Source organism: Neopsephotus bourkii, unplaced genomic scaffold (assembly GCF_033783945.1).
Source record: "Neopsephotus bourkii isolate Nb327-2 ecotype Australia unplaced genomic scaffold, CSIRO-AGI_Nbou_v1 NB_39, whole genome shotgun sequence".
NCBI lineage: Eukaryota > Metazoa > Chordata > Aves > Psittaciformes > Psittacidae > Neopsephotus > Neopsephotus bourkii.
The window spans coordinates 880,695-907,025 of NW_026900556.1; the positions used below are offsets into that span (position 1 = coordinate 880,695).

The window sequence follows — 26,331 nt, forward strand, 5'->3', positions numbered from 1 at the left end:
GCTTCTGCTTCAGCACCTGAAACAAAGCTGGCAGGTTAACAGCAGCAAGTAGCTCTTAGTCAGGCGTTTCAGTAGGAAGCACTGGGTGCTGAGCTTCTCATGTTCTGACTTGATGACAGGTTTATTTATGCCTGATAGTAGGAGATTTGCACCTACATGAAGTGTGTCAAAGGTGTTTGAACAGCGAGAATCGTCAGATACATGAGAACTACAGAAAAAGAGCCCACTGATTTAAGTGGTGGAGCATCCAATCACTGAGTTTTTATGTTTAAAACAGTGAATTAAAACCCAGGTAGGATTCCAGCATGTTATTTCCAAATAAAATCCTGACTTTGGAGAGCTCTAAAGAATAATTCTGTTTATGTTCCATGGAGAATTCTTTTCTTTGGAAACAAAGCTCTACAGCATCACCTTCACTTGATTTCCAGCCTGTTGAATACTTTCATGCCAACTGGATAGAAACAAAGATTTAAATGTCTTTCAGCATAAGAAACATACTATCTAGAATCCTCCAGAACACTGAGCTCTTCCAAATATCCTTTTGTTTAGGTCTAATAAGTCAGACCCAAGAGGAAATATTAAGAGACATTCTGTACCAGAAACTTAACACCATCAATAGCTGTCATGTCCAGATTCCCTGCAGTGATTTGGGTTTTTCAGCACATCCACCTCACAAGGACTCATTAATATGCTCATCCTTTTGGGAAGAACACAGGTCTTAGTTCATCCTTTAATAGACAGCAGCCAGCTACACCGGGCATAGGCAAATCATCATGTAGAGCGTGAAACTCCAGCCCTCTCCCCCCCACCATACATACACATCTGTACTTTGAGCCAACTTTAAATACAGAGTAAAGAACGAGGAAGTATCTTGGATGTGAACCAACACTAGTTTGTATTCTTCCCTGAATAACACTTTTCTTTTGCAGGAGGGAAATAAAGGACTGCTACAGAAACACAGCAACATTCAAACCCTTTAAAACAAAAGGTAGATTATTTAATGCATTAACGATGTTAATCTGAAGATAAATAAATCCACAACAGACTTTTACGTTTCTTTTTGAGATTTCCTTTTTCTTTGCAGAGAATATTTCTGATATTATACAGTACTGAGAGGGTGTTCTTTATGTTCTTAATGTCCAGGTGAAAAGCAAAGCTCAGTTCTCTCTGCTCTCTTCGTGGAACTCCTCAATGCCCTGTTCCAGGCGTGATTCTCTCATAAGCTTTTACTTGAAAGCGGAGTGGTGAGCAACATTAATTTCAAGAATAACTGGATGGTTTGGTCCCTGAGTCATCCTCTTGAGAGCCCATACTCTGCAAGGGAGAGAGTTAGTTCGTTTCACAAACAGGTCTGAGGTTTACCTTTGAGACAGACAGGTCTTTGAAGTTAGCAGGTAGGAAAATAAAGTGCGTATCAGATAACATGCGCTTCCTTTGTGTTTTAAAGCATGATGTTTATGCTTGTATTAATATGTTATTATTAACACTATGTATACTGACATACAGTGCAATACACACTGCACTGAATCTCTTGCAAGACATTAAATCACTTACCTTCTGCACAAACTGAGGGTTCACAGTGATCTCTTGATCCATGGCTTTCAGTCGTTCATCAAGCTCTATACATTTCAGCATCTTAAAAGTACATATTAAGTTAATTACTTGGTCCAGCTTGCTCAAGATACTTCACAGCTGTGTTGTGTAGAACCAATAACTTTTGACATCACCGAAGTTCCATGTCAAAATGCTCTTATCCCTCATCTCTCGGAAGTGTCCATTATTTCTTATTCCCTTATTTTGATTCTCGTCTTCCTAACAATCCTTCCCAAGGCCACTGACAGACAGCCCCATGAGGGTCAACCACCTCAGCTTACAGGCAGGTTACTGACAGCCATTGGAAGTGATCCTTGAAGCCTAAAACTCTAAACCCAATCTTTCCAATGCATTCAGTTCAACTAACTTCAAATCAACATCAAGCAGTCAATCTGCTGAAACATCTCAAGCTGTACAGAGGATACAATAGGGAACATGTTGACAGTAACTGACTATCAATCTAAACCCCCTTTAAATACCAGTACTGTGAAATAGTCTAATAATGATTCATAGTCCTCAATCTCTTCATGTAAGTCACCTACACTGGCTTCTCCCAGCAGCTCTCTGATTACAGGCTAAGGTACTCTGGTAGCAATTCCAAAAGCAGTTAAGATCTTAAAGATTTACCTCCTGGTCAATGTTATGGAGCATAGCTGGATTGTTATATTTTTCAGGATTATCATGGAAACAGACCATACCATCCTTCTGGTTAATACTTGCAAAGATTTCACCATCTTCTATCTGAAATGAGAAAAGGTTTAACGTAAGGCATCACCAAGAAGAGAATTCTGAGTAACTACAGCACACAGGCTCCTTGTGGAATCATCTTGTTTGCTTCTTATTTCTTATTAGTTTCCCAAAGACAAATGCTGCATGGTGGATAATCCTGTTAGGACTTTTTGAGAACAGTCTAAACACCACAGCAGACTGACAGTTATTTCCTTCACCCTGAAAGGGAACCATTCTTCAGCCACTCAGAACACCCACCACCAACCCAGACACTTAAATACACTGGAACAAGTTTTAAGTGAGGAGAGTTCAGCCAAGTCTCGAGTCTCACCATGTGGAGGACGTATTTTTCTGCTTCTTGGGGCCCCGACAACTGCACTCGACTTGCCATGTCTTGTAATGACAATGTTAAAAACGTCTGAAATGTAAAAAGTATCAAACCATTAAAGCTAGATGTGAAGAACTTTTCTAAACCGATTTGTGAAACCCAATGGGAAGAAGCAAGTGGGACACAGTTATTACTTATAAAAGCCCCACGAGAAAGAAGTCCGTTCTTCCTCTGAAGACATGAATCTATTACACTGTTCACATACACAGACCAAACTAACAGTCATTACTCCATTTCTGCTATTCCTTTTTACCCCAAGCACAGTCCTGACCATGCCCAACCTCTTCCCTCACCTTTGTACATGGATAAGGTGGCTGTCCATCCCTTGAATCTCCTTCAAGAGATGCATGTATTGGATTCCTTCTGAGGTTAAGTTATATTGCAGCAAACATCATTTGCGCTGGCCAAAAAAGAGCCTTCCCTTGATCATCTTTAAGGATTAATCTGACCTCTCAGATGAAGGAGCACATTGAACCACTGCTTCTGGTTTTCCCCTTACTTCAGGTACTTCCAAAATCTGTCCTATTCACTCCCTGTTCTCTAATCAAGCAGCCTGTAAAGTTCAGTTTTTTCTTCTGAACAGAGATGAAGGTCACTGGGTCGCTGCGCTCACAACTTCTTTGAATATGTATGAAAATCTCATGGGCAAACCCCTTTGATAGACAGACACATTTATCCACCTTTTAAATAAAGCATAAGTAGCCACCTGAGGTGGTGTTCTATATAGAACATTTTAGCCTCATTTGTTTCAGAGACACAAATCTCAGCTTTACTCTTTTCTCCATGACATTACTGCAGTATCATTTTGCTCTGAATTGAATACATTCCAGAGATACTCTGCGAGAAAAACTAATCAAAACCTCAGCAAAACCACCCCCTTCGTCTTACCTTGGTTAGCCTCTGAATATTCTTTTTGTAGAGAGATGACAAGCATTGCTTAACCAGCCCCATATTGTTATCCCTTGTGAATGTTTCACTGTGTTTGTTCACCAGGTTTCGAAGCTCCGAGGGTTTATTGGTTGAATAAACTTGTGCTAGTTCATGGTAAGCATTGCTAAGGGGCTGCAATTAGAAAAATGAGAATCTTTTATAAAGAACATGCTGTTCAACCAGCCTCTATTCACTACTTCAACATTAGAAGCCACACAGGCATAAAAGCAGATTTTAAGTAGTTCAAGCATCTCTCATACCAAATAGATGATGCCAGTACATGGCATTAGAGCAGCATAAGATCCTCATATGCTACATCTGTATTACTACAATATAAGATTTAATAAACTTCATTCAAGGACCTCTGTATGACAGTTCTAGTTCTGGAAGTGCAAGGAAAAGGCCATTAGCTGAACAGTGTATGAAGTGAAGTGAATTCAAGGTGCGTAGTCACTGCCCATCGATTATAAGACACTGTCATCCTTGACCACAATGCATCACAGCAGGGCCAACAGAGAATCAGAGGGTGAAGACTTGTTCACTTTAAAGTAGCAACTGTTTGAGTTTGCTTATTAATATCTGGAGTTACAACATTTTGGGGACTCTACAATTTTGGTCACAAATCAATAAACTCAGTGTTAAATAAGAAGTAAAAGTGTGTTACTTATTGAGGATCAGAACTCTCTCACTAACAGTTTTCTCTTCCACCCTACACCTCCTAATCTCCATGCTTACAGACTGCAAACTTGCAGCTTTTTCAGCAGCTTTTATTCTGTATAAAGCTGGGTTTTGGAATAATCCATTTAGCATTTCATACTTCAACTAGATGAAGTTATGGGCTGAATGTTCTTACAAGGACACTGGGCACTGAAAGCCAAACAAAAGCCGAGTCTCGTTTAAGTTCTAACGTAAATCATTATCAAGGGATGTGCAGTATCAGTGAAGAGAATACTGGTAAGTACTATTCAACCCTAAAATTCCTCCAAATTTAGGTTTAAAAACCTGTATCCCAATATGAACAACAAAGTTTGTACAAGACACTCTTTAGCTATTGTACACTAGAAAGGCAGCAGGAGGTTGTCCTCTGGCACGTTATACCATGATCTGCAATGTTAAAAAGTACCATCAAATGAGGGTAGGAAACATAAACTCAGCTTTATTGCTCTGTTATTTAACTGTATTCACAAAGACTTACCTTAATGAATCTACCAACTATCTGGGAAGTGTATTTTGGTAGCTGCTGAACTTTGCCAAGTAGTATCAAAGAAACTAGAATATACTTTTTATACGATTCCAACATAATATGACTGACTGCCATGGCTGGAGTAGTTATTGCCTAAGCAAGAAAGAAAGAAATGGAATAGGAATTTAATATACTTACTGACAGATCCTGGTAGCTATTGCATTAAGTAAAAAATCTCAGTTTCAAGCTGCATGTGGAAGGGATACAATGACATGAAATTCACCTTTGAGCATTAAAGCTTTAAACTAGCTTCTGTCAAAACTAATCATCCAAAATATATTAAATTCTAAGCAAGCTGCTCAAAATGCATTGTGTTACAGTGGTGCCTACCTTCAAATAACCCTGTTAAGATCAAATCTAAATGTCTTTCCTTGGTCTATATCAAAAGTTGTACCTGCAGCTACTTGTTACCAGGAGTGATTATACACCTTAGAACCTGGATTCACACAGATCCCTAAAGAGGTTTTATAAAGCTATTACACCATCAGATCTCATATTTAATTATGCTGAAAGAGGCCTGCAGAATCAGGAAAAGGGATTTCAGTTTCCTGTGATGCTGCTAAGCTACTCAAGGACTGACACTTGCATACAGAAACTGCCACATATTTGGCAGCATTTTCTCTCATACATACACTAAGTCCTCCCAATTTGGAGATTTTTTCTTTCACAGAGAAAATGAAAGCGATATTGTGAAAACCTTGACGTGTAACTCCCCTCATAAAATTAGCAAAGGTCTTAGGCAAAACCACTGCATTAGTTTTGCTTTAAGAACACACAATTGTGCATGTCAGCCTGGAAGCCGTTGCTATGCCAGCAGCAATAAACAAGCATCTGAAAAATATTTATAGTGAGATAAATTTAACATCAACCTTTGAGATGCATAGTTTTATGGTGCAAGTTACTTGGCTGGAAGAGACCTTCTTAAAGGAAAACACCTCTAAGGACAGCTTGCTGTTACTTCACTACATGCTGAGTACCACCGTTCAGGCTGTACCTGTCATAAAGGAGCTAGTAGCGAACCTGAACCCAACTCAAGTTGTATGCATTGTTATGATGAACACACACACACACACAACACCAAACCCCATGTGAATGATGAGCAGCAATACAGATCTGTTAGTAGAATCATATCTTTAAGGTTAAGAATGAAAATTACTGGTGACTGCTTGTGCCTTGTGTTAGGTTCACAGCTTTGCCTGCTCTCCTTGGTGGCAATTCAGAGATGATGTTATCTCAGCACTACTACACATGCTACCGTAGTAGTGCTACAATACACTACTATTGCCTTTCAAGTGATCACACTTGAGACTTACCATTTGATTTCAAGTTACCTGTTCATAAAAGTAGAGTGCTCTTTCAAAGTTCTTTAGCCCAGTGTATATCATCCCACCATAGTAGTAGTAACATAAAAAGTGCTTCGCATCATATGCCCCATTCTCTTTACAAATATCCATCATGTCCACATCTAGATACGGGAGGGCAGGTTTAAAGCATTTTGCTAACAAACAGAGCTACAAGAAAATAAATCAGGTTGTCATAAATTAGCCATTTCCATTCAAATTTCCAGGAGGAAGAAGCTGAAACTAAATTTGTTTGGTACTAGTCAATAAATCTCACTCCTCCGAGAGTGACAAACAGGGTATGTGGTAGTGCTGTAACACAGATTATTCTTTAACACAGATTGTGAGCTGTTATAAATTATATGAATGCTAAAGGAATTAGACTGAGACAAAGCTGTTTGAAATTCCAGGCCTTCCAGACTGCCTGCACTAAATATTGCACTAAACATTCCTGTCCAACCCTAAGTCCCAGGAGCCAAGAAATGAGACAGAAGAGCAAATTCAGGCCAAAGACACCGAGACAAACTGGCTCTTTGTCAAATCTGAGCAAATGGTATCTGGGTATTACACTTACACTGCCTGTGTGTGACTTTCAGCCCAGAGAGAAGAGATGGCAAAGGACTTTCAAGAGTCATCAACAAAACCAAACATCTGGGGACATGCACTGCACATTTAAAATGCATAGAAGGGCATTTTATTTCAGTGTATCATTATTTATGACAGGAGACCAGTTAAAAGGCATTTTAACATTGGAATACGTGAACATGCATCTCCTCAAAGGGTTCTGCTTATAAAATACGCTTTTACTCTCACCAAAAGCCTTTACAGCTCCCCTTACCTGGCAGAGATCTGCGTGTATTGAGGTCAGCTGGTTTGTGTTCATCTGCATCTTGTCTATGGCTTGTCTGAGAATGCTAATTCCTCGCAGGGGCTGTCAGAAATTACATCTCTTTCAGACAATTTCTCATAGATGGCAGCACATTGGATCTTATGTTGACACTTACAAATGAAAAATAACACTAATTGACAGGTTCCATTCAGTAATAGTTAACTTGAGGTTCCCTTTGTGTAGGATACTGCAGTCCCTCAAACAGTAAAATTAACCTGGGCTATACAACTTCTCCTGCTAAGCTAAATGAAGTCATCAATTCAGCTCCACAAAGCCAACCTCATCAGGAATACAGGAGTTGGTATTGATACAAAAGCCTTTCTTGACTCCATGACATGACTTCGACCAAGTAATAAAGGCAAGGCTCTTGATTTGCTCCACTTAGACCAGACTTGATCTCTGCTTCTCCTTCAGGCTAGATTTTACTGAAGTAGCCTGAAAAAATCAGTATCTTAGCAACAGAAACATTGGTCAACTACTTCTTAATCAAGTTTCCTTTACATTTTGAGGCATTTCATTAAGAACATTATATAACACTGGTGAGAACACTGAAACCAGTATCACTTACTCACCAGTGCTAATAATTGTTGCAGCTCTCTCCTACTCATGCATACGTTGCCTGAAGAACATTCTGGGTACCACATATTCCGTACTTTGTGAGAGAGAGCACGCTTTTAGGTGACTCTCCACCTAAAAATTCATCTTCCCTACATTTTCATTAAAGAAAGCTGGAAAATCTTGGTTCAGGTTCATTTCCTCTGAGTAAACTTAACAAGTAAGGAGCTGCACAAAAATACGTAACATGAAGTTCATGGCAAATCTTTATGAAGCAAGTAAGAGACTGTAATCATACAACAGTTAGGGATGGAAATGACCTCAAGATCATCTTCTTCCAACCCCCTGTCAAGGGCAGGGATACCTCACACTAGACCATGTTGCCCAAGGCATGTTCCTTTGAAGAGCTTGGATATGTAGGTAACTTATATGTACTAGATAATAGTTGCTCACCTGTTTTCTCTCCACAAGGGCATTTGTTAACTGGTGGCACAGGCCAGCAACTAAATACAGTAAAAGAAAACACACAGAAAAACACAATACAGTGAAAAATCAGAATAAAACTATCAAAACCCCATATAAAGTCTGAAAGTAAACTTAACTTACAAGTGTCTGTTGCATATCTGATGTGTTCTCCATTACAAGTGCTGATAAAAAGCTGCACCTGCGAGAATAACGTTTCGAAGTCAGGGATGCTGGGCATAGAAAACTTCACAAACCTAAACCAAGCAAACAAACAAAAGGGTTAGCACTTCACATTTGGAGCTTCATTACTAAGTCTCTGTAGATGCATGTAGATGCTTGCAAACAAATCCAAAGTGTTTATGACAGATGGCAGACGAGCTGCACAAGGTTTGAAAATACGCTTTCCCTGCACACCCCCATTCTCAATCTAGTGCAAACTGCAATTTAGAACAAACTATGGCAAACGAAGATCATTTTGTCTGCTACAATAGTTACAATCAGAACAGAAACACTGGCTAATGATGATGAGTTGTAATACTCAGCCACATAACCTCTCTGGCCACTTTTGCCCCTCCCGCAGCCGCCTCCTGCTTGAATGTGCTCAAGGTTATCTCAGCTATTACATTATTAGATGTGTATCTCTTGTTAGGAGCATTTTCTCCTCACTCTCTGGTGGTTCCTTAGCACCCTATAGGCTTGCACATTGCTGCTTCTGTAGGATGAGCCATGATTATGCCCACTTCAGGGCAACGAATCCCTCTGCATCCAAGAAATGCCACAGAAACCTATGGGAAAATCCCTCTGTTCCATGCTATCAGTACTCTCTGCTGATACAATCTCTTCAAATAATACACTTTACATACTATTGCCCCATCCCTGGCAGTGTTCAAGGCCAGGTTGGACACAGGGGCTTGGAGCAAGCTGCTCTAGTGGAAGATGCCCCTGCCCATGGCAGGGGGTTGGAACTGGATGAGCTTTAAGGTCCCTTCCAACCCAAACCAATCTATGATTCTATTTCCTATAAACACTTATCTCTTTACCCGTTTTAATGACTGTTTCTATGTACCCCATGATACAATTCTGCTAACACAGTACTGATGCCCTGCTTGTTGTAAAGTCCATAATGCATTTTTATGAGATGCTAAATTGTAATACTAAACAGCATTATCTCTATGTATTACAGTAATTTTGTTTCAAAAGGGTGGTAGAATGAGTACCAGGATTCTGATCTTTCCTTTAAAAAGAGAACTGTTAAGTAACAGTGAAACCTGTAGATGCTCCACTTATAGTTAGGTACAGCTAGAAACAACAGTTGGAGCTTCAAGGCCAAATACCTTTATCTCAGCATCACCAATTCAAGTATTATCTTAAAATGCAGACAACAGTAAGAGCTTCAGTGCTGTCCAGAGACAAACAGCCAAGAACTGTCAGAAGAACCCATGAAAAGAAAAGTTTTGTTTCACACAGTCTTAAAAGTCAGTTTTATACCTTTTTGCTGCACACATATGGAAAAATACTTATAGATACAGCCATAAGGAAAACAAACCCTAATATTAACACTTGACAGTAATGGCATTTACAACCTCCAGAGGTTTCCTTTGGAAAATCTAAGTTTGAGTTGGTGTTTTTATTACTAAATGTGCATCACTAAGCACCATTCTAACAAACACAGACTGAAAACATGCAAAAGAAAAACATTTGGGAGACAACTCAGTATTAAAACTCCAAGCAACATACTAAGATATTTAACTGAAAGGAAGCACCACTTACAAGACAGCCAGAACACCTAATGAGTGCTCCTGCACATCCAGGGCACCAAGCACTGTATCCAGATGGGAAAGGTTTTTTGCCAGCAGTTCTCCACTCTTATTGATCAGCTCACAAAGCTGGGTCATTTGCCCTGAAACACAAACACAAAACATGTTGTCAGACTCTAATTAGAGAACACTCACACATTCCCATACTTCATGACACTCTTCCTGCCCTATATAACCTGAGGAAAAAGCAGCATCACCCAGAGAATTTACTTTTCTTTCATACAATGGGCATTAGTTTTCAACAGTGAGGTACCCACCATATGTGGCAGTGAAGCTCTGGCCTTTGCAATTGCAAAGGAAGCCCTTAGAACACAAACCCAGCAGGAAAAGCAGCACCAGCTCACCTCAGAGATGGGCTACACGGTCTTGCATCACCACCAACCTCCTCCTAAGCCAAGTCTACCAAACTCTAACCAATGTATTGCCATGCAATATTTTGCCTGATGGATAAATTTATCCCCCCCTTGTACCTTCTGGGTGTTGTAAAGGGAAAAAAACAGGATAAAACAGGGCCAAAACCAGTCTCCTCCGCTCTCCAAAAAAATCCCAATACCGTAGTTTGTTCCTTGCTGCTTCTCCAATGCCCTATTTACCACTTTCCAGCTCTGCTCATAACCATGTTTCTTTGAAGCTGACATTAACATTACAACTAAGCGCCTACAAGAAAAGGCTTTAAAGATCTGTTCTTAAATCTAGTTTGTGTAATTAAAACTGCAGTGGTGTTCTATTTGTTGTGAGCCATGAACACAGCACGAAAGGCAACTACTCTGAATCAGGAAGGTACAGTAAGCCCAGAAACCTTACAAAGAAAGCAGATCAATTGTCACAAACTGCTTTCAAACTCTTTCCCCACCATTACTTGAATTAAAACTATCCTTTGCTGAAGCAGAGGATTCTTTGAATGTTCAATCCTTGTAGATTAGAAAGAAAAAGCAGAGGTTCTCTCACCCCTACAAAAATCTTCACAAAAAGAGGAATAGTGCCTCCATTCATATTGCTACATTATCCTCAACTCTCTTGGCCTTTTCCTTTGAAAAAGGAAAACCTGGGAAACCCTAGCAATGAAATGCTGGATTTGAAGCAATAGAGGGATCAGAAGTTCCAATCAAGGGACAAGAGCCCTCTGTTCAGCCTGGAGAAGGCTGCGTGGAGACCTCATAGCAGCCTTCCAGTATCTGAAGGGGGCCTACAGGGGTGCTGGGGAGTGACTCTTCATTAGGGACTGTAGTGACAGGACAAAGGGTAATGGGTTAAAACTTAAACAGGGGAAGTTTAGACTGGATATAAGGAAGAAATTATTTCCTGTGAGGGTGGTGAGGCACTGGAATGGGTTGCCCAAGGAGGTTGTGAATGCTCCATCCCTGGCGGTGTTCAAGGCCAGACTGGACGAGGCCTTGGGTGATATGGTTTAGAGCGAGGTGTCCCTGCAGGTGGGTTGGAACTTGAGCGAGGTGTCCCACAGGCAGGTGGGTTGGAACTTGATGATCTTAAGGTCCTTTCCAACCCTAACTATTCTATGATTCTATGAATTCAAATTCCAGCCACAAGCATGGAAAGAGATAGGGCTTGTAAAATGCTCTCTAGTTTGATAACAGGTTGGAAACCTTAGTTCTGATGAGCTCCCTAGTAAGAAATCCTCCCATATGACAGGTATCCCCTGGCATTCCCCTATAAACCAAAGCCAAAACCCCTCCTGAACAACCTTCTACCCACCAGCATCACTGAACAACTTGCGGTGTACGCTGCCATACCCACACCAGGCCCAACCAATCCATTTATGTCACTTCCCATGCAGCCCAATGCTGAGAACCAGAAACCAACACCACCACCGCGAGCACACAGACTTCTCCCATCGGCTCTCCCAGTCTCCAGCAGTGTCCCTGGATTTACTTCTTCAAGGGAATGACTATCTGGCTTAACCCTAATGGAAGAACTTCCATTTAGATGACCAGAATCCCTTTTGCATCTGCAAAGCTTTGTAGCAAAAAGTTCCCCAGCTAAACAAAGAATCATCTTTGTACCCACACCTTTTAGGTATAATTTGTCTCTTGTATGCGATACCCCCCATGTAAAAACACTCTATATTCAATAAATTAAACCAATGTAAGAGAAAATTGAGGCTCCATGCAGAGATAAAGCCTGGGGCCACAGAGGAAAGCATCAACTCGTGATCAGTTCCACGGAGCAAACATCCCATACGGAGCAACCCTCAGAACACATTCTAGGAAGCATCAACAAGGAAAGTTCAAGAACCAGAAACCGCTGTGTCCATGCACAGGGAAAGCAGGAGTTTGGCGAAGAACCGAAAGGATTCTAACTAAGGTTATTAAAACATTTCCTAAGCGCTTGGGTTATACTAACTCTGAGGTGAAGTCTCAGCCTTCCTCCCATACTGTTCTGTTCATGCCCCACTTTATCCCCATGGAATACCGCTCGTGAAACGCATTTTAAAGCCCACATGCCGCAGCTTGCGCGCCCAGCACTGAGGTGACAGGCCGGGCTGCAGAACCCTCGTTAAAGCCCCTGCGGTGCCCGCTCCTCCCCTTCGCTTTTCAAGGCTCAGATTCACTGCCGGCTTCACCGCACTCCGCCGGGACCTCTCCCTCATCGCTACCATTGGCAGCCGGACCCTCGGACCCTGTCAAACCCCACCGGGACCCCCCGGAGGCCACAGCCCGGTAAAGGCCCCACAGGAAAGGAGGCTGAGGGAGAGCCGTGAGGAAGCGGAGGAGGGGAAGGAAAGGGGGAAGGCCGCGGCCCGCCCCCCTCAGCCGCGCAGGCTCCCGCGGCCTCCACCTCCCGCTCAAAGCCCCGCTGTGTGCCCGCCGCCACCGGGGCCCGCCCCGCGGTCACCTTGGGCCGAGAGCTGCCGGACGCTGTTGACGAACTGCTCCAGGGCCGACGCCATCTTGGCGGCTGGCGGCGCGGCCGCGCGCGGGGGTGGCGGGAGCGCGCACGGGGAAGGAGGCACCGCTTACGGGCGCCACCGCCGCCACCGCCGCCGACCTCCCGCCAGCCAATCAGCGGCCGCGGCGGGGAGCCGCGCGACGCCCGCCGCTGCGCGTCACTTCCGCCGCTTCGCCACCTCTCGCGGGAAAAGAGGTTGCTATGGCAACCACCGCCTTTCCCCCCCCTTCGAGCCCCGCGTTAAGACAGAGGGAGGAGCGGGCAGCCGTGACTCAGCAGGGCTGCGTGATGACGTCACGACGGCGTCACCTCTTCGCGACGCGGGGTCCGTGCACGTTGTCCCCTTGAGGGGGTGACCGGAGGCTGATCTTGGCGACGGTTCGCCCCTATGGGATAATATGGGATAATAACATAATCCCTATGATGAGAAATGGGGCTGTTCAGCCTGGAGGAGGGAATGGAGACCTCCTTCAGCCTGCCGCTGTCTGAATGGGGCTGCAGGGATGCTGGAGAGGGGCTCTGCATCAGGGACTGCAGGGACGGGGCGAGAGGTGATGGGTTCAAACTGAAACAGATTTAGGTTGGATATAAGGAAGTTCTTACCTGTGAGAGTGCTGAGGCGCTGGTACAGAGTGCCCAGAGGAGCTGTGGCTGCCCCATCCCTGGCAGTGTTCAAAGCCAGGTTGGACACAGGGGCTTGGAGCAAGCTGCTCTAGTGGAAGGTGTCTCTGCTTGGAGCTGCATGAGCTTTAAGGTCCCTTGCAACCCTGCCCAGTCTGGGATTCTCTCTGTGTGCTCCATCACTACGGGAGCTGGTGGGCAGGGACGTACCCTTCACCGTACCACAAGGAAGGTCTCACTGTGGGATGTGTGCGTGTTCTCTCACTGCTTCCTCAGACACATCAAGCTGTGTTGAAATCCCGTTCCTCCCCATACACAAATGCCTCTGGCACAAGGGAAAGCAGAACTCGGCCTTAAAACTTAGCACGTTTTCCTTCCCTGTCAACATTCACCACCGCGTACAGCCTGGCTGCCGGTTCTCCTTCACGCCGTGACCCCTCCCAAACCACCCGATCTCTCATTTGCCCTTTCTGTGAAGCAAGGACGATGCCTTCTATTGGAACACACTGCAATTAAAAGATGGAATACTCTGCAATTGCTAAAGCTGTATTATTGCCACCGATCGAGATCTTTCCCAGCTCAGCGGTTGCCTAATCCCGTTAGTCACACTCAGAGGCTTCCCCCTCCTTTAGCAGCTCAAATCCCTGCAGTGTTTTGTGACTGCAGCAATCCATGGTCCTGTATCAGAATGCACAGAGCGTGATGTGCCCCCAGCGCTCCTTTTGGGGCTAGTTTTGCCTTTTAAAGGTTTCCACTGTCACCCGTGGGGACAGATTGGCGTCACACCGAGCTAGATCCTGGGCAGAGCACGAATTGGTTGTAATTGGTGTGGTTTAGGTCAAATTAGCTGCAAAAATCACTGTGTTATGGGCGTCCCAGCACCCGCTCGCAGGGACGGGGGTTGGAGGGGGTCATTGTGGGTACCCCCACAGGCTGGGACTCGGGTAAACTGAGGCAGGGGCTCAATGGAGTCCCCCCGCTGCGGGGAAGGGGCGGGCGGATGGGATCGGCGCCGTCGCACCGCGTTTGTGCCGCTTGAAGGCGGTGCCGCCGCTCCGGGCTCGGTCGGGCACCGGGAAGAGGAACTGGGCTTTGCACTGCCGGGTCGGGGCGAACGCACCGCCGAGCACCGGGGTCCCGCTGCCGCTTTGCTGCGCTGCAAAGGGAGGGATGGGGCGGGGAGGAGGCGAGCGCCGGTCTTTGCATCCCCCCTTTGCAGCCCCTCTGCTCCCTGTTGCATCCCCCTTGTACCCTCCCGCTCCTCCCTTCTGCTGCAAGGGGCCGTGCTTGAAATAAAGCCCCCCCCCCCGCGTCCCCTTGCCCGGAGACCCCCCCCCCGTAATCCCCTGCTTAAGCCCCCTTTCCATCATGATCCTGCTGAGCAGCTTCTTGCACCTCCGGCCTCGGCGCTGCGGCCCCTTCGCAGGGCTGGGCAGGGGTCCCGGCCCCTTAGCGGGGTCCCGCAGGGCGCTGCGGGTGCTGGTGGACATGGATGGGGTGCTGGCTGACTTCGAAGGAGGCTTCCTCAAGAAGTTCAGAGCCAGGTATCCCGACAAGCCCTACATTGCCCTGGAGGACCGGAGGGGCTTCTGGGTGTCGGAGCAATACGGGCGCCTGGGACCTGAGCTGAGTGTGAGTTTATGCATCATCCCCGGCTCTGCGCGTGGCTCTTGGTTTGCTCTGTGCTGTGTGGTTGGAGCTCTGGCCCCTATGGGACCCCCCCACCCCACCCCATTAACTCCTCCGTGTCTGAGGTGCAATGCTGTGGGTGCTGGATGGAGCTCCCATTGGAACGCAGGGCTGCATGCAGGAGGGCTTCCAGAGGTGCTTTGCTCCTGGAAATCCAGTGTTTTCCATGCACATCTGTTTCCCTGCATGCATGGATGGAGATGGATGCAAGGAGAGAGGAGAGCTGGTTTAATTGCATAGCTGGGGTTTTGTAGCTCTGACACGGCCAAGCTGCATGGATTGATAATGTTCCTGGATGGATGATTTAGTTCCTCAACAGCCATGTGAGGAGTGGGACACAGAGAACTTGAGAGCAAACCATGCAATTGATGCTTCATGTGAGGGCTTCCTTAATATTAAATCAATCCCAAGCCTTCCCCTGCTTCAGAAATATTGCGCTGCCTTTAATCATTAAAGCCTAAAACCAGAAGCTCTTGTTATGCTGTGCTTTATCCTTCAGCAGAGGGCTGAGCGCTGCACAAAGGTGGTTTCTGCCTCTACCAGTTTCCCATCTCAATGGGATGTCTCTGGTCTCACCTGCAGATTGCAGTTGTGGTAGTTGAATGGTGTTAGGGCAAATAAAAGTACTCATCATTAGAGGTGTGATGGCTACAAGGAAAGGAGGGAAGTGAATAAGGTCCAAGGCTCTGCCACTGGCAAAGACCTCAACAGTTTGATGAGCTGAAGGAATAACGTGTCCTCTAGCTGATGAGAGGGGAATGGAGGACATCATTCATGCAGGAAAGCAGATGCTAAAAGTATGACAGGAGCGTGATAACCCTTTTGTTTCTCCTTGATCTTAACTACTTTGGATGTGTTAAATGAAGTGAGCTCTTTTTGTGTCTGCTGTGATCATGTAAAGCCATTAAAACCTTGCGCTGAACACGTAGCAAAACCTCCCCAGACTGACATCAGGGCAGCTCTGGTTTCATCCATGATTTCAGCCCAGGGATAAAGAGAGTAGGAGGTGCTCTGTGGCTGCAAGGCCATGGACCATTCCAGACATCAGACAGCACCATTGACCTGCTGTAGGAGACTGGGAAATAGAAGCTAAAGAGACCAATGAGCTGGAGGTCCCAGCTCTGAGAGGGAGAACGGCTCAGCAATACATTGAGCATACAGAGCTGAAAGGATGGGGGAGCCTTGGATGGATAGGAAAATGGCTCATGGAGAGACATAGGACAGTGAGGGTCTGTCCTGCCTGGCATGTGATGGGATTCCCAGCCTGGGGATTTTTCCATCTGCTGCTGCCTGTGCTGCCACAGGGAATTATTCCGGCTCTGGGAGCCAAGCAGGTCTTCCCTTCAAGATGCGCTTAGCTCTTTCCCCATCAAACTTGATTGCAGAATGCTTTTTGACATGAGTGGAAGCCAAAGAGCTGCGGAAGTCCTTGCTGTAGGAAAACACTTCAGAGCAGCTTGAAGTGCTCTGCTGCATCGGGCCTCACTTCTCAGGCATCTCTTGTGCAGCTACAGTCAGCATCTTAAGGTAAAGCGGCATTGCTCACCGGCCTAAAGCAGAGCATGGGGTGTTTGCCTGGCCCCATGGCACTGCTAGGGTGGCTGTTCTTGTCATGGTGCCAGGAGGCATCTCTGCTGGCTCTCTTGCACTGAATCAGAGTGCATACATATATATATGTACGTCTCTTCATACATATTTAACATGCATGAAGAAGCTTTTCTTCCTTCCTCTGAACCGCTGAGGTTTGCTGCTGCGCAGGCAAAGGGGAAGAGAGCAAGAGCTGATGTGTGTAGTCTCTTCTTTTAAGTTTCTTCCCCAAGTAATGTATTAAAGGCATAACGTGGTGGTTACCCACTAGGTTCCCACTTAGCAGGCAGGAGGGAGCTGCCTACATGTCCAACCAGCCTATTTGTTCCTATGAGCATTAAGAACTAGCATCACGGAGGCTGCTCCTACTCTGATGCTCTGCTGGCTCCTCCATCCCTTTGCAATACAAGAAGGCTGGGATAGTCTTAAACTTCCTTTTGTCCCTGTTTTCCTACCTCAGATACAGAAGCAGAGCTGCTTAAAATGAAGATCAGTCCTTCAGGACACAGCTCCCTTCAGACCTTCTCCGAGCTGCATTTACAGCTACTTGGCTGCATTGCAACACCAGGACAGGGCTGCTTCTGCTCCCCACAGCCATATTGCAGCACAATCAGGCTCTCTCCTCCCTGGGGACCCAGTGTCTGTGCTTGGCAGCTGAGTTCTAACCTGCTTGAGGGAGTGCAGGGGATGGATGCTGTCCCGTAGAGCTGGATCCCATCACATGCAGCCCCTGGTCCCAAGGTTTTGCTCCCTGTAGTTTCTGCTCTGTGCCATGAGCAGCCTGGCTGCTGACCTGGATGTTAAGTGTCTCAAACCCTTGCCTGGAGGTGCTCTATTTGCCTGACAGACCTTGCCCAGACATCCCTGAGGATGAGCATCTGCATTCGTCCTGACATGTAGTTCATCCTATAATATGTGTTCGCTTATGAGAGCAGCCCAGCTGCTATTTTAAAGTGATCTGATTGAGACAAATAGGCCAGGCAGCATCTGTGGCTGAACAGCACCACATTACAGCAGGGCTACCAGGGTACATCTGCCAGACCCACATGAAGGCGCCCCTTTGGATGCACATCCAGGGTACGATTTGGTTCTGGACAATCTCTTGTGTTCTGATAAGAAGGAACACGCTGCTCCCTCTGTGTTTGGGGCTGCACAGGCAAAACTAAGCTGCTCCAGAGGGTCTCCAGTCTAAATGGTATGGAATGGGTGCAGGCTGGCTGGTGGGGAACAGAGGCACCCGTAGGCAAGGTGGGTTAGCAGGAGGGGACTGGAGCCAGCGCTCCCACCTTTCCCAATGTCACCATCCTCTGTCCTAGTAAAGGGTGAGGAAGATGCATGTGCAAGAGTAAGCGAGAAGCCCTGCGCAGTAACTGCTCTCTTTTCCTACATAGGAGAAAGCCATCAGCATCTGGGAATCCAAGAACTTCTTCATCGAGCTGGACCCGCTCCCCGGGGCTGTGGAAGCTGTGAAGCAAATGGCAAACTTGGCCGAGTGAGTAGCAACCCGCCTGTGGTGTTGGGATGGATGGGGGGTGAAGCAGTGGCTACCAATAACACTCTGCCCCTGTTTTCCTCCTCCCGGCAGCACTGATGTGTTCATCTGCACGAGCCCCATCAAGAAGTACCGCTACTGCCCTTATGAGAAGGTGAGCAGGTCCAAATCCCAACCCCTCTACCATACAGTGCTGCCCAGTGAAAGCCAGCTGACCCCTGCATGCCTCCAGCTGTAAACCAGCAGCAGTATTTCCCTGCTCCACCCCATTTGTTCTTAAGCATCTTCAAAAAGCCCTGCTGTTGCCCAACCTCTACCATTTGCATGCATGGAGGTGCTTGGTCCCAGTAGCTCATCACAACATCAGAAGCTGCTTGGCTTTAAAAGAGCTTGTGCTCCAGCAGCATCCAAATCCTCCCCACTTGTGACCTTCATGAGAGAGGTGTCCTCTCTGTGTGGGGCACAGGGCTTGTGCTGTGCTCTATTGCTGCTCCATGGAGCAGCCCTGTCCATCAGCCTTCCCTGAGCTCACTGTTCTCTCACCTTCCAGTATGCCTGGGTGGAGAAGCACTTCGGCCCCGAGTTTCTGGAGCAGATCGTTTTGACACGAGACAAGACGGTGGTTTCTGCTGACCTGCTGATAGATGACAGACCTGATATAACAGGTAAGGGAGGTTCAGGGTGCTAGGAGTGACCAGAGGCAGCCCCAAGGGGCAGAGAGCATCCAGGGGTGTGATGGGTGCTGGTCCCTCCCTGCTTGATGAGGCTCTGGTGTTCCTTGTGTTGGGGTAAGGTCACCCTTTGTGTCCCATAGAGGAGCTGTGCAGAGAACCAGCCTCTCTCTTTGCTTTGCAGGGGCCGAGCTGAACCCAAGCTGGGAGCACGTGCTCTTCACAGCCTGTCACAACAAGCACCTGCAGCTGAAGCCCCCCAGCCGCAGGCTGCAGTCCTGGACCGATGACTGGAAAGCCATCCTGGATAGCAAACGCCTGCCTCCTGGCCAGGCCACCTAAACACCAGCATCCCGGTGCTGCAGCCACTCCTGCTGAAGGGTGAGACCATGGACAGACAGACAGACCCTGTCCCTGCTGCGGAGAGGAAGAGGAGGGCGAGCTGAAGCACCACGGCCACCCGGACCCACATAACAACCCGCAAGCCCAGCTGTGCTGCAGCAGCAGGATTGCACCTTGGACCCAACAGGAGCATATCCCACTGGTTCTTGGGGTCCATGTGCTGCATCTGCATCCTCTGCGAGGCCATCCTGGTGTTTCTGATGGACAAGGTCACCCTCAGTGTGTCTGTGTGGTGCAGACCAGCTCTCCATCCTCCTCTCTGTGTTAACAGTCAGGGATCACACGGGTGGTTTGTTCTGTCCTCACAGGGCTTCGTACTTGGATTTTGGGATGCAGGTGGCTGGAAGGGCAGGGGGAGCAGGCAGATGCTGCCCAGGCTCCCTGCACCAGCTCAGTTGAAGCAACAGGACAGCTTTGTGCTTCCCTGCAGGAAGAGACCCTGCAGTGTGATATGGGGACAATACCACTCCTCTGTGGATCTGGCTATGGAAAGAGAATCCAGAGGCATCTTCCAGTTGATGGGAGGGATCCCTGCTTGCCCTCATCCCTGAGGAGTGCCACAGCTTTAGAGCTGATTTGGGATGAAGAGGAGGACTCTGCATTGCTCTTGGGCTGCTCATCCAGGGAATCTCCGGGACAGTGAGGAGGCAGCAGCAGTGCCAGCACCAGCCCTTACTGGGAGCAGGGCAGCTCATGGCTCACCCTGACAGACATTGATCCAATGGTAGCTCCATGGATTTCAAAGCCAGGAAGGTCTGCACATGAAGGCTGCACGCTCACATCACCCCATCTCCCTCCTCCTGGCAGTGTTGACACCAGGAAAGCTCTGGGTGTGCATGCACCAAGCACACTGCTTCCATGCAGAAAGTCCTGGGTGCTGCACCCTACCATGGTGAGGCAACTGGGATGTTAATGCCACGGAGCATCCTAAAGCCTTCAGTGCAGGGCCACTGGGAAGATGCTGCTGGTGGAGAAGCTACAGCATCACTGGGAAGTGGGTAAAGCAGAGGCACCACAAGTGTCCAAGGGGCAAGTTGAGGGTTGCGTTGGTGGAGGACTGTCATGGCCACATCCATGGATGCTGTGACCAGTCTTTACCTACCACAAGGGTAGAAGCTGGGGGGACACTGCTGCTAAAGGCTGGGGAGCCCATCAGAGATGCCCACCAGGCTGCAGCGTGTACAGTGTGTGTGCCAGGCACACAGCCAGGGGAGCTGCAGCTGGGTACCAAAAAGGGACCGTTTGGATGAAGGAGCAGCTCCAAGAAGGATGCTTTTTGCATAGCAGTGCCCACAGCTTCTTCCTCCCCTTTCTGGCTCATTCCTGCCTCCCTGACTCTGCACCAATCCAGCTTCAAACTGCAGTGATTGAGCTGGCACCAGCACCACCAGAAAGCAGCCGCCTGGTCCCAGAAGAGACATCCCAGCTACTGAGGAGAGCCGAGTGTCCCATCCCTGCCCATGGCACTGCTATAGGGCAGGACACAGCCTGGCTTTCCCAAGTGGGAACCGGTGCCCCATGCAGTGCCCCAGGGATGCACCGGCTGCATCATGGCTCATGTGCATCACTGCAGAGCCCATGATCCCTTAGCCATCCGGGATCCCACCATGTGCTCCTGCTCTCCTGGTCCAAGGACTTGCTGGCTGCAGGAGTGGAATTCCCCACTGGGACACATAGCCCCATGGGCAGGGGTGGTAGCCAGGGCTTGGCTGGGGTTTGCCACCCCGTGCTGCTTGCTCATCCCTTTGGCTTGCCTCTCCTCTCTGCTATAGCCCCTGTGAGCTCAAACCTATAAGCTTAAAGCTACGTAGCCAACAAATACCTGCTTCAGCAGCAGCAGCCAGCCCATCACATCCTGAGGGGCTACTGGAGTTGGGGCTGTTGAACCTGTGCAGGGCCAGGGATGAAGCCTGCATCCTCTTGGGTCTTTCTGCTGCCCCATATCTTGGGATGGGGCAGGAGCATGAAGACAGCACGGTTGGCCCACAGTGGTGGGTTACATACCATAAGGATGTTCTTTCTTTCCTGTTTAAACCGCTGTGTGCTTCTCCCAGTGATGGGTTTGGTTCAGGGGGTGTTTGCAATGTGCTGCCCCAAAGCAACCATCTTCCCCCATGGCTGGAACAGAGCCAAGGGATGTGGGTCTCCAGGGCCAGCCATTGTCTTCCCCTTGGTAGCACATGTGATGCTGGAGAGACCACACGCGTTCACACTAAATACACTTGAAAGCAGGGCTGGGGTTTCTCATCCATGATGCTCCGAATGGATGCACAGAAATCCCAAGCAGGAAGCTGGTCCGTTCACTGCTGCCAAGTTCAGGACCAGGAGGTGGCTTCCCATTGCCCAACGGATCAGCCCTTTCACCATCCAAGCCCTTCTGTGGCCAGCCAAGATGCACAGAGCTTTTGGTTTTAAAGGCACATCTATAAAGCTGAGGAGGATGAGGAGCACTGCAATAAACACTGGGGTTCATCAGCATCCAGCTCCCTAGAAATGCAGTTTGGGGGTTGCAGTTTCTCTGTCTTCTGCATGGGGATGGGGGTCCAAAAAGCCTGGAACCAGCCCTGCTGTGCTGTTACCCCGTTAGACAGAGTCCCTGTTGGCAGAACCAAGCCCAAGGGGTGGTTTTAGGTAGCGACCAGCTTCCTAAAGATGTTTTATAACAAATAAAGCTGTAAAGTGTGTCTTGTGTTGTGCCAGAAGCTATAAAAGGAGCTGGCTCTCCCCCAGGGCTGCCAGGCAATGGCACTGGGACCAGGGCCATGTTTCCCAGTATAAGATGGAACGAGGGGGAGGGATCGCATCCCTCCGATGGAGCATCACAACCCAGTGATGCACGCTAACCTGTGGGCCTGCAGCTGCATCCACTGCCGCCTTATTCTCCCTTGCAAAGCCTCAGGGTACCACACACCTTCCAGGTGACCAGCACAGCTTCCAAGGCAGGCAGAGATGGAGAGGAGTGGGAAGGAGGTGGTCATGACCTGGCCCTGGCCCTGTACACAGAGGACCACTGCAGGCTGGTGGTGATGGGATCCTTCACATCCCAGGAGTGGGCTGGGGGTGCAAGCAACCAATCCTTAGGGAATTCACCCCAAGAGCGGCCTATTTCACCTCAGTCCAAGCCTGCATGACCCAGCAGGGTGGGAGCAAAGGATGCTTGTGCCTGGATCCCTCGGAAGCTGTCCCCATGCAGGTATTCGTTAGCTCTTTATCATGTTGGCTGATGCCCAAATAGCTCCAAGCCAGTGTAAAGCCTGGATAAGGGGGAAGAGTAAGAGCTGCAGGGTCCACCCCTGATGCAGGGGCAGCGAATGGTGTGGGATGGAGCTGGGACAGGGACAGCCAAATACACAGCTGCAGATGGAGCAGCAGCAGAGACGGCTCAGCCCACGGTGATGGGCTTTGCTTCCACCATGCCCAGTTACCGGACAGGAGCAGGATGATGCCCTGGGATCGCTGCTCGGGATCAGGGTCTGGAGCTCATGCATGGAGAGCAGGAGGACCCTGTGATGCAGGAGAAACATCCACTAGAGGGGACTGTGCGACCGCGTGTAGGAGCGCGCTGCCTCCGAAGGGACCGCAGCGCAGGATCCGGCTCCTCTGCCTGTAAAAAGCCATCCTCCTCCAGCCCTCAGCGCTCCCGGTTATCCCAATCCAGGTTCCCAATGCCCTCAGCATCCCTCCCGCTGGGCACTGAAACCGGGGGTTGGGGGGCAGTTCACACGGGGCAAATGGAGCTCTATGGGGTACTGGGAATGCAGCTGCAGAGCCCCCTCCCAGCAGGATGGGGCAGAGAATGGGATGGGCATAAGCATGAAAGCCTGTGGGTTAGAAGAGGAATGAGGGGTTTACAGGGTTTACATTTAAAAGATGCCCCCAACAGCTCAGAGCATCCCCCAGTCTCCTCCATGCCTCCTGGTCCCTGCTTTACCCCCATGTCCCCACAGCTCTCCCAGGGATGAAACTGTTCATTCTATCCCTGGAAGCCCAAAATCCCACAGGGATCAGGGCTCTTGGCTTTTTCCTTCTGCTTACCCTGAAGCCAGAGCCCATTGTGGTGGGGGGCAGAGCCTTGTGTACCAACGGAAGGCAGAACCAGGGCAATAGTTGGTTTCTTCTTGCCCTCTCCTTCTCCCCCAGCACCACGATACCATTTCCCTCCTGGTAGGATTAATGCTGCTCAGTTTGTACACAAGGACTTAAGTAATGCACTCCCCAGAGGGCAATAAAGCTTCCCCTGGCCCAGCAGTGCTGGGGAGGCCACATGAGAGCCCGCAGCCATAGGCTGCATCAGCTTTCCTCATGTCCTTCAAGGCTCCACACATGAAGCCCGTTCTCCTGGCAAACATCCCACAAAGTGTTTGTTTGCGGCCGTGTTATAGCAAACACTTATGGAACACGGTGTATTTAGACGTGAGCAACGCCATCTCCTCCTCCCTGCATCCCCAGGGCCAGGCCCATGGCTTAAAGCTGCCAAAACCTGGCTGCTGATGCTGCACTTGCGGGTACCACTGGGACCCGAAGCCCTGAGCATGAGGCCACCTCACCCACTGTTCCCATTTGTGGCTCTTTCCTGGAGGTTCCCAGTTCATGGGCCTGGAGCAGGGATGCAAGCAGGGGAAGGGTCTGAGCAGACACTGGGGCATGGATGCAAGGGTTCCAGGGATGTCATCCAGCTCCATAAATGCCCATCATAGGGGAGGACACTGATCTCAGGCCACTCCATGTGCAGACACCCGTTTCTTCATTGCTTCTTCGCCTGGCATGGCCTTGGGGCATGATGCTGAACTCCAGCATCCTCTCCCCATCAGACCCCTGTGCATTCACAACAGTTCTTGTGGACTAAAACCGCTTCAAAAGCACCCAAACCTTTAGGGATGCGGTTCCAAGAAGCCATAAACCTGCATCTCTCCCCTTCATTTCCAGCACTGAAACCCCAGCAATAACCCAGCACCCACCCAGCCCTAGAGACTGATGTTTTCCATGCTCCCCAGCTTTGTCTATAGAACACACCAAGCGTGCCTGGAGGAGTGTTTCTGATCCAGCACCTGCTTTCACCATGCATTGTTCCCCCAAAGCCCATGAGAACAGCAGCAGCTCAATGCGCTCTGCCCCAGTCAGACCCAGCCAGCTCCATCCTGCTCGGAGGCGGTTGCTTCATCCCAAACTAGCTGATTCTTGCTGCTTTTTCTAGTGTTGCTGTTAAAGGAGGGAAGGGAGAACAAAACAGCCCTCGGGGTGCAGTTACCTTCTTAATTAACGAGGCAGAGAGCTTTGCAGATACAGTGCAGGAGGAGAGAGCAAGAACAGGAAAGCTGGGCAAAACCAGAAAGGATTGGGTTCAATTGTCAGCCCAATTAACCTAGATCCCTGCTCTCCCTCTGGATGAATAGGTCCTTCAATGTAATTGCTCGGGCCCGGCTCCTCATTGAGAGAAATTAGAACCAGACACTTAACAAGACAACCTGATGTGGAGATGGGATGCGGGAGCTGCCCGGGGAAGGCACCCATAAGGCAGAACTGAGTGAGAGCCTGAGCTTAGGCCCGGCTTAGAGGATCTTGCTGAAATCAGCATTATCTGCATCTTTCTGGACCCAAAATGCGGCTGGGCTGGGGGATAACTTGGAAAGGTGCTGGAGATGGTGAGCGATTGGGAAGCTGTGATTTAGCCAAGCATTTAAGCATCTGTGTAATTGGAATGTAAAGGCAAGTCCAGCTGAGCTCAGCGAGGGATTTAAGTGTGCTCAAAGTGATTCAGGAGCTCTTTTGTCTGGAGAAGAAATGAAATCCATTGTAAGCCTGACTTGCCCCTTTCCTCCATGCTCTGTGTTAGCACCCATCCACCCCGAGAGGAGGAACAATTCCAGCATTACAGGCTTCTATATCCATACCTCATAGGAAAAGCCACTAATCCTAATAGCTGAGAAAACTAAGCAGTGCTGTGTCTGAGCACGCTTCTCCATCTGTAGGGCTGATGGCATCATATGCAGTGGGAGATTTAAACGCAGTGCTTGGGAAGGGACTGCAGGTTTCAGTATCAGCTTCAGAGCAGACAAACATGGTTCTGCTGCTGAAGTGGGTCCCCTTGCAGAAGGGATCCCCTCTGGTTTTATCTACCCCTTTTCCTGCCTGCAAAATGATCCATGGAAAGAGGGAAGAGTACAGGGAACATCACACATGGCTGCCTGCCCCATATGCTGCTTGTGCAGCAGCACAAGCCCCATCCTTAGCGAAGCCCCACTGCAGCGTGCGTTAAAGAAATAAGCACTGAATACCTTAAATCAAGCAGTTCTGGCTCATCCTGCTTGCAGAGCATCTTCACCTGCTGTGTCCTATACCTGCGATACCAAGACTGAGACAGCTTCCCCATGAGTCCTGGCTACAGCTTTAACCTTCCTGCCTCACCCCAATCATTCCTGGCAGCTGCTTTCACCTTTGCTAATGAACTGGGTGTCCTGAGAGGTCCTAAACCTGCCCCAAATCAAGCAGGAACCAGCAAAAGGTGAGAGGAGCCCAAACAAACCCCAAAGGCTCTGGTAACACAACGTGTCCTGAGGGCAAGCACCAGCCCTGTGTGTTTATTGACATGGAAAACAGATGCCCTGTGTTTCCCAGGTCCATACTTGGGCACAATCCAAGCCACCAACATCCTCCATAACATCCTCCTTCTGCGATGCTCAGTGTGTGCTGCATCCTGAGAGGGTCTGAAGGGGCCATGGGTGGTTTCGTCCGATGCTGAAACAGGCTCAGGGTTTCCCTATGGATGCCCCAAGGTTAAGTTAAAGAGGATTTAAGCAGATGGTTGATCCTCTGCTCTTCGTAGTTGGCAAAATGGGAACCATATCTCTGACCTGCCCACCTGCACTAATTAATGTTTGTAAAGCACTCTGCTCTGCAAACTCCTGCCTATGTGCTAAGTGCTTGCATTAGTGTTATTACTGAGCTACGTATGCCTGTTCCAGTGCTTTCTCTTCCTTGTCCCAAAGGGCTTTCCCTCCTCCCTGTGCAGATGT

At 48.4% G+C, this 26,331-nt stretch overlaps 2 protein-coding genes and 1 long non-coding RNA gene across 5 annotated transcripts in view; 2 read left to right on the top strand and 1 right to left on the bottom strand.

Annotated features, from left to right (window-relative positions):
• Window positions 1-975: 975 nt before the first annotated feature.
• Window positions 976-12,929, bottom strand: COPS3 (COP9 signalosome subunit 3). 3 transcript variants are annotated; one of them, XM_061346241.1, is made up of 12 exons: window positions 12,803-12,929; window positions 9,903-10,032; window positions 8,274-8,386; window positions 8,121-8,170; window positions 7,062-7,154; window positions 6,215-6,394; window positions 4,836-4,976; window positions 3,599-3,772; window positions 2,654-2,740; window positions 2,221-2,334; window positions 1,555-1,635; window positions 976-1,314 (listed from the first exon to the last, which is right to left on the bottom strand). In XM_061346241.1, the coding sequence occupies exons 1-12, from the start codon at window positions 12,855-12,857 to the stop codon at window positions 1,261-1,263; spliced, it is 1,272 nt and encodes a 423-aa protein (XP_061202225.1). In that variant the 5' UTR covers window positions 12,858-12,929; the 3' UTR covers window positions 976-1,260. The 3 variants fall into 3 exon arrangements, with proteins under 3 accessions (XP_061202225.1, XP_061202231.1, XP_061202237.1); XM_061346247.1 differs by lacking the exon at window positions 9,903-10,032 and having other exon boundaries at window positions 12,803-12,902; XM_061346253.1 differs by lacking the exons at window positions 9,903-10,032; window positions 12,803-12,929 and having other exon boundaries at window positions 7,062-7,222; window positions 8,274-8,356.
• A 704-nt stretch (window positions 12,930-13,633) lies between these two features.
• LOC133208519 (uncharacterized) overlaps window positions 13,634-26,331 on the top strand; it is a 44,080-nt gene continuing 31,382 nt past the window's right edge. The window contains exon 1 of the long non-coding RNA XR_009724409.1: window positions 13,634-14,760. This is a non-coding gene — a long non-coding RNA (uncharacterized LOC133208519). The remainder of the gene's footprint in view (window positions 14,761-26,331) is intronic.
• Window positions 14,803-20,285, top strand: NT5M (5',3'-nucleotidase, mitochondrial). Its single transcript, XM_061346331.1, has 5 exons — window positions 14,803-15,109; window positions 18,145-18,245; window positions 18,339-18,399; window positions 18,796-18,910; window positions 19,101-20,285. The coding sequence occupies exons 1-5, from the start codon at window positions 14,846-14,848 to the stop codon at window positions 19,256-19,258; spliced, it is 699 nt and encodes a 232-aa protein (XP_061202315.1). The 5' UTR covers window positions 14,803-14,845; the 3' UTR covers window positions 19,259-20,285.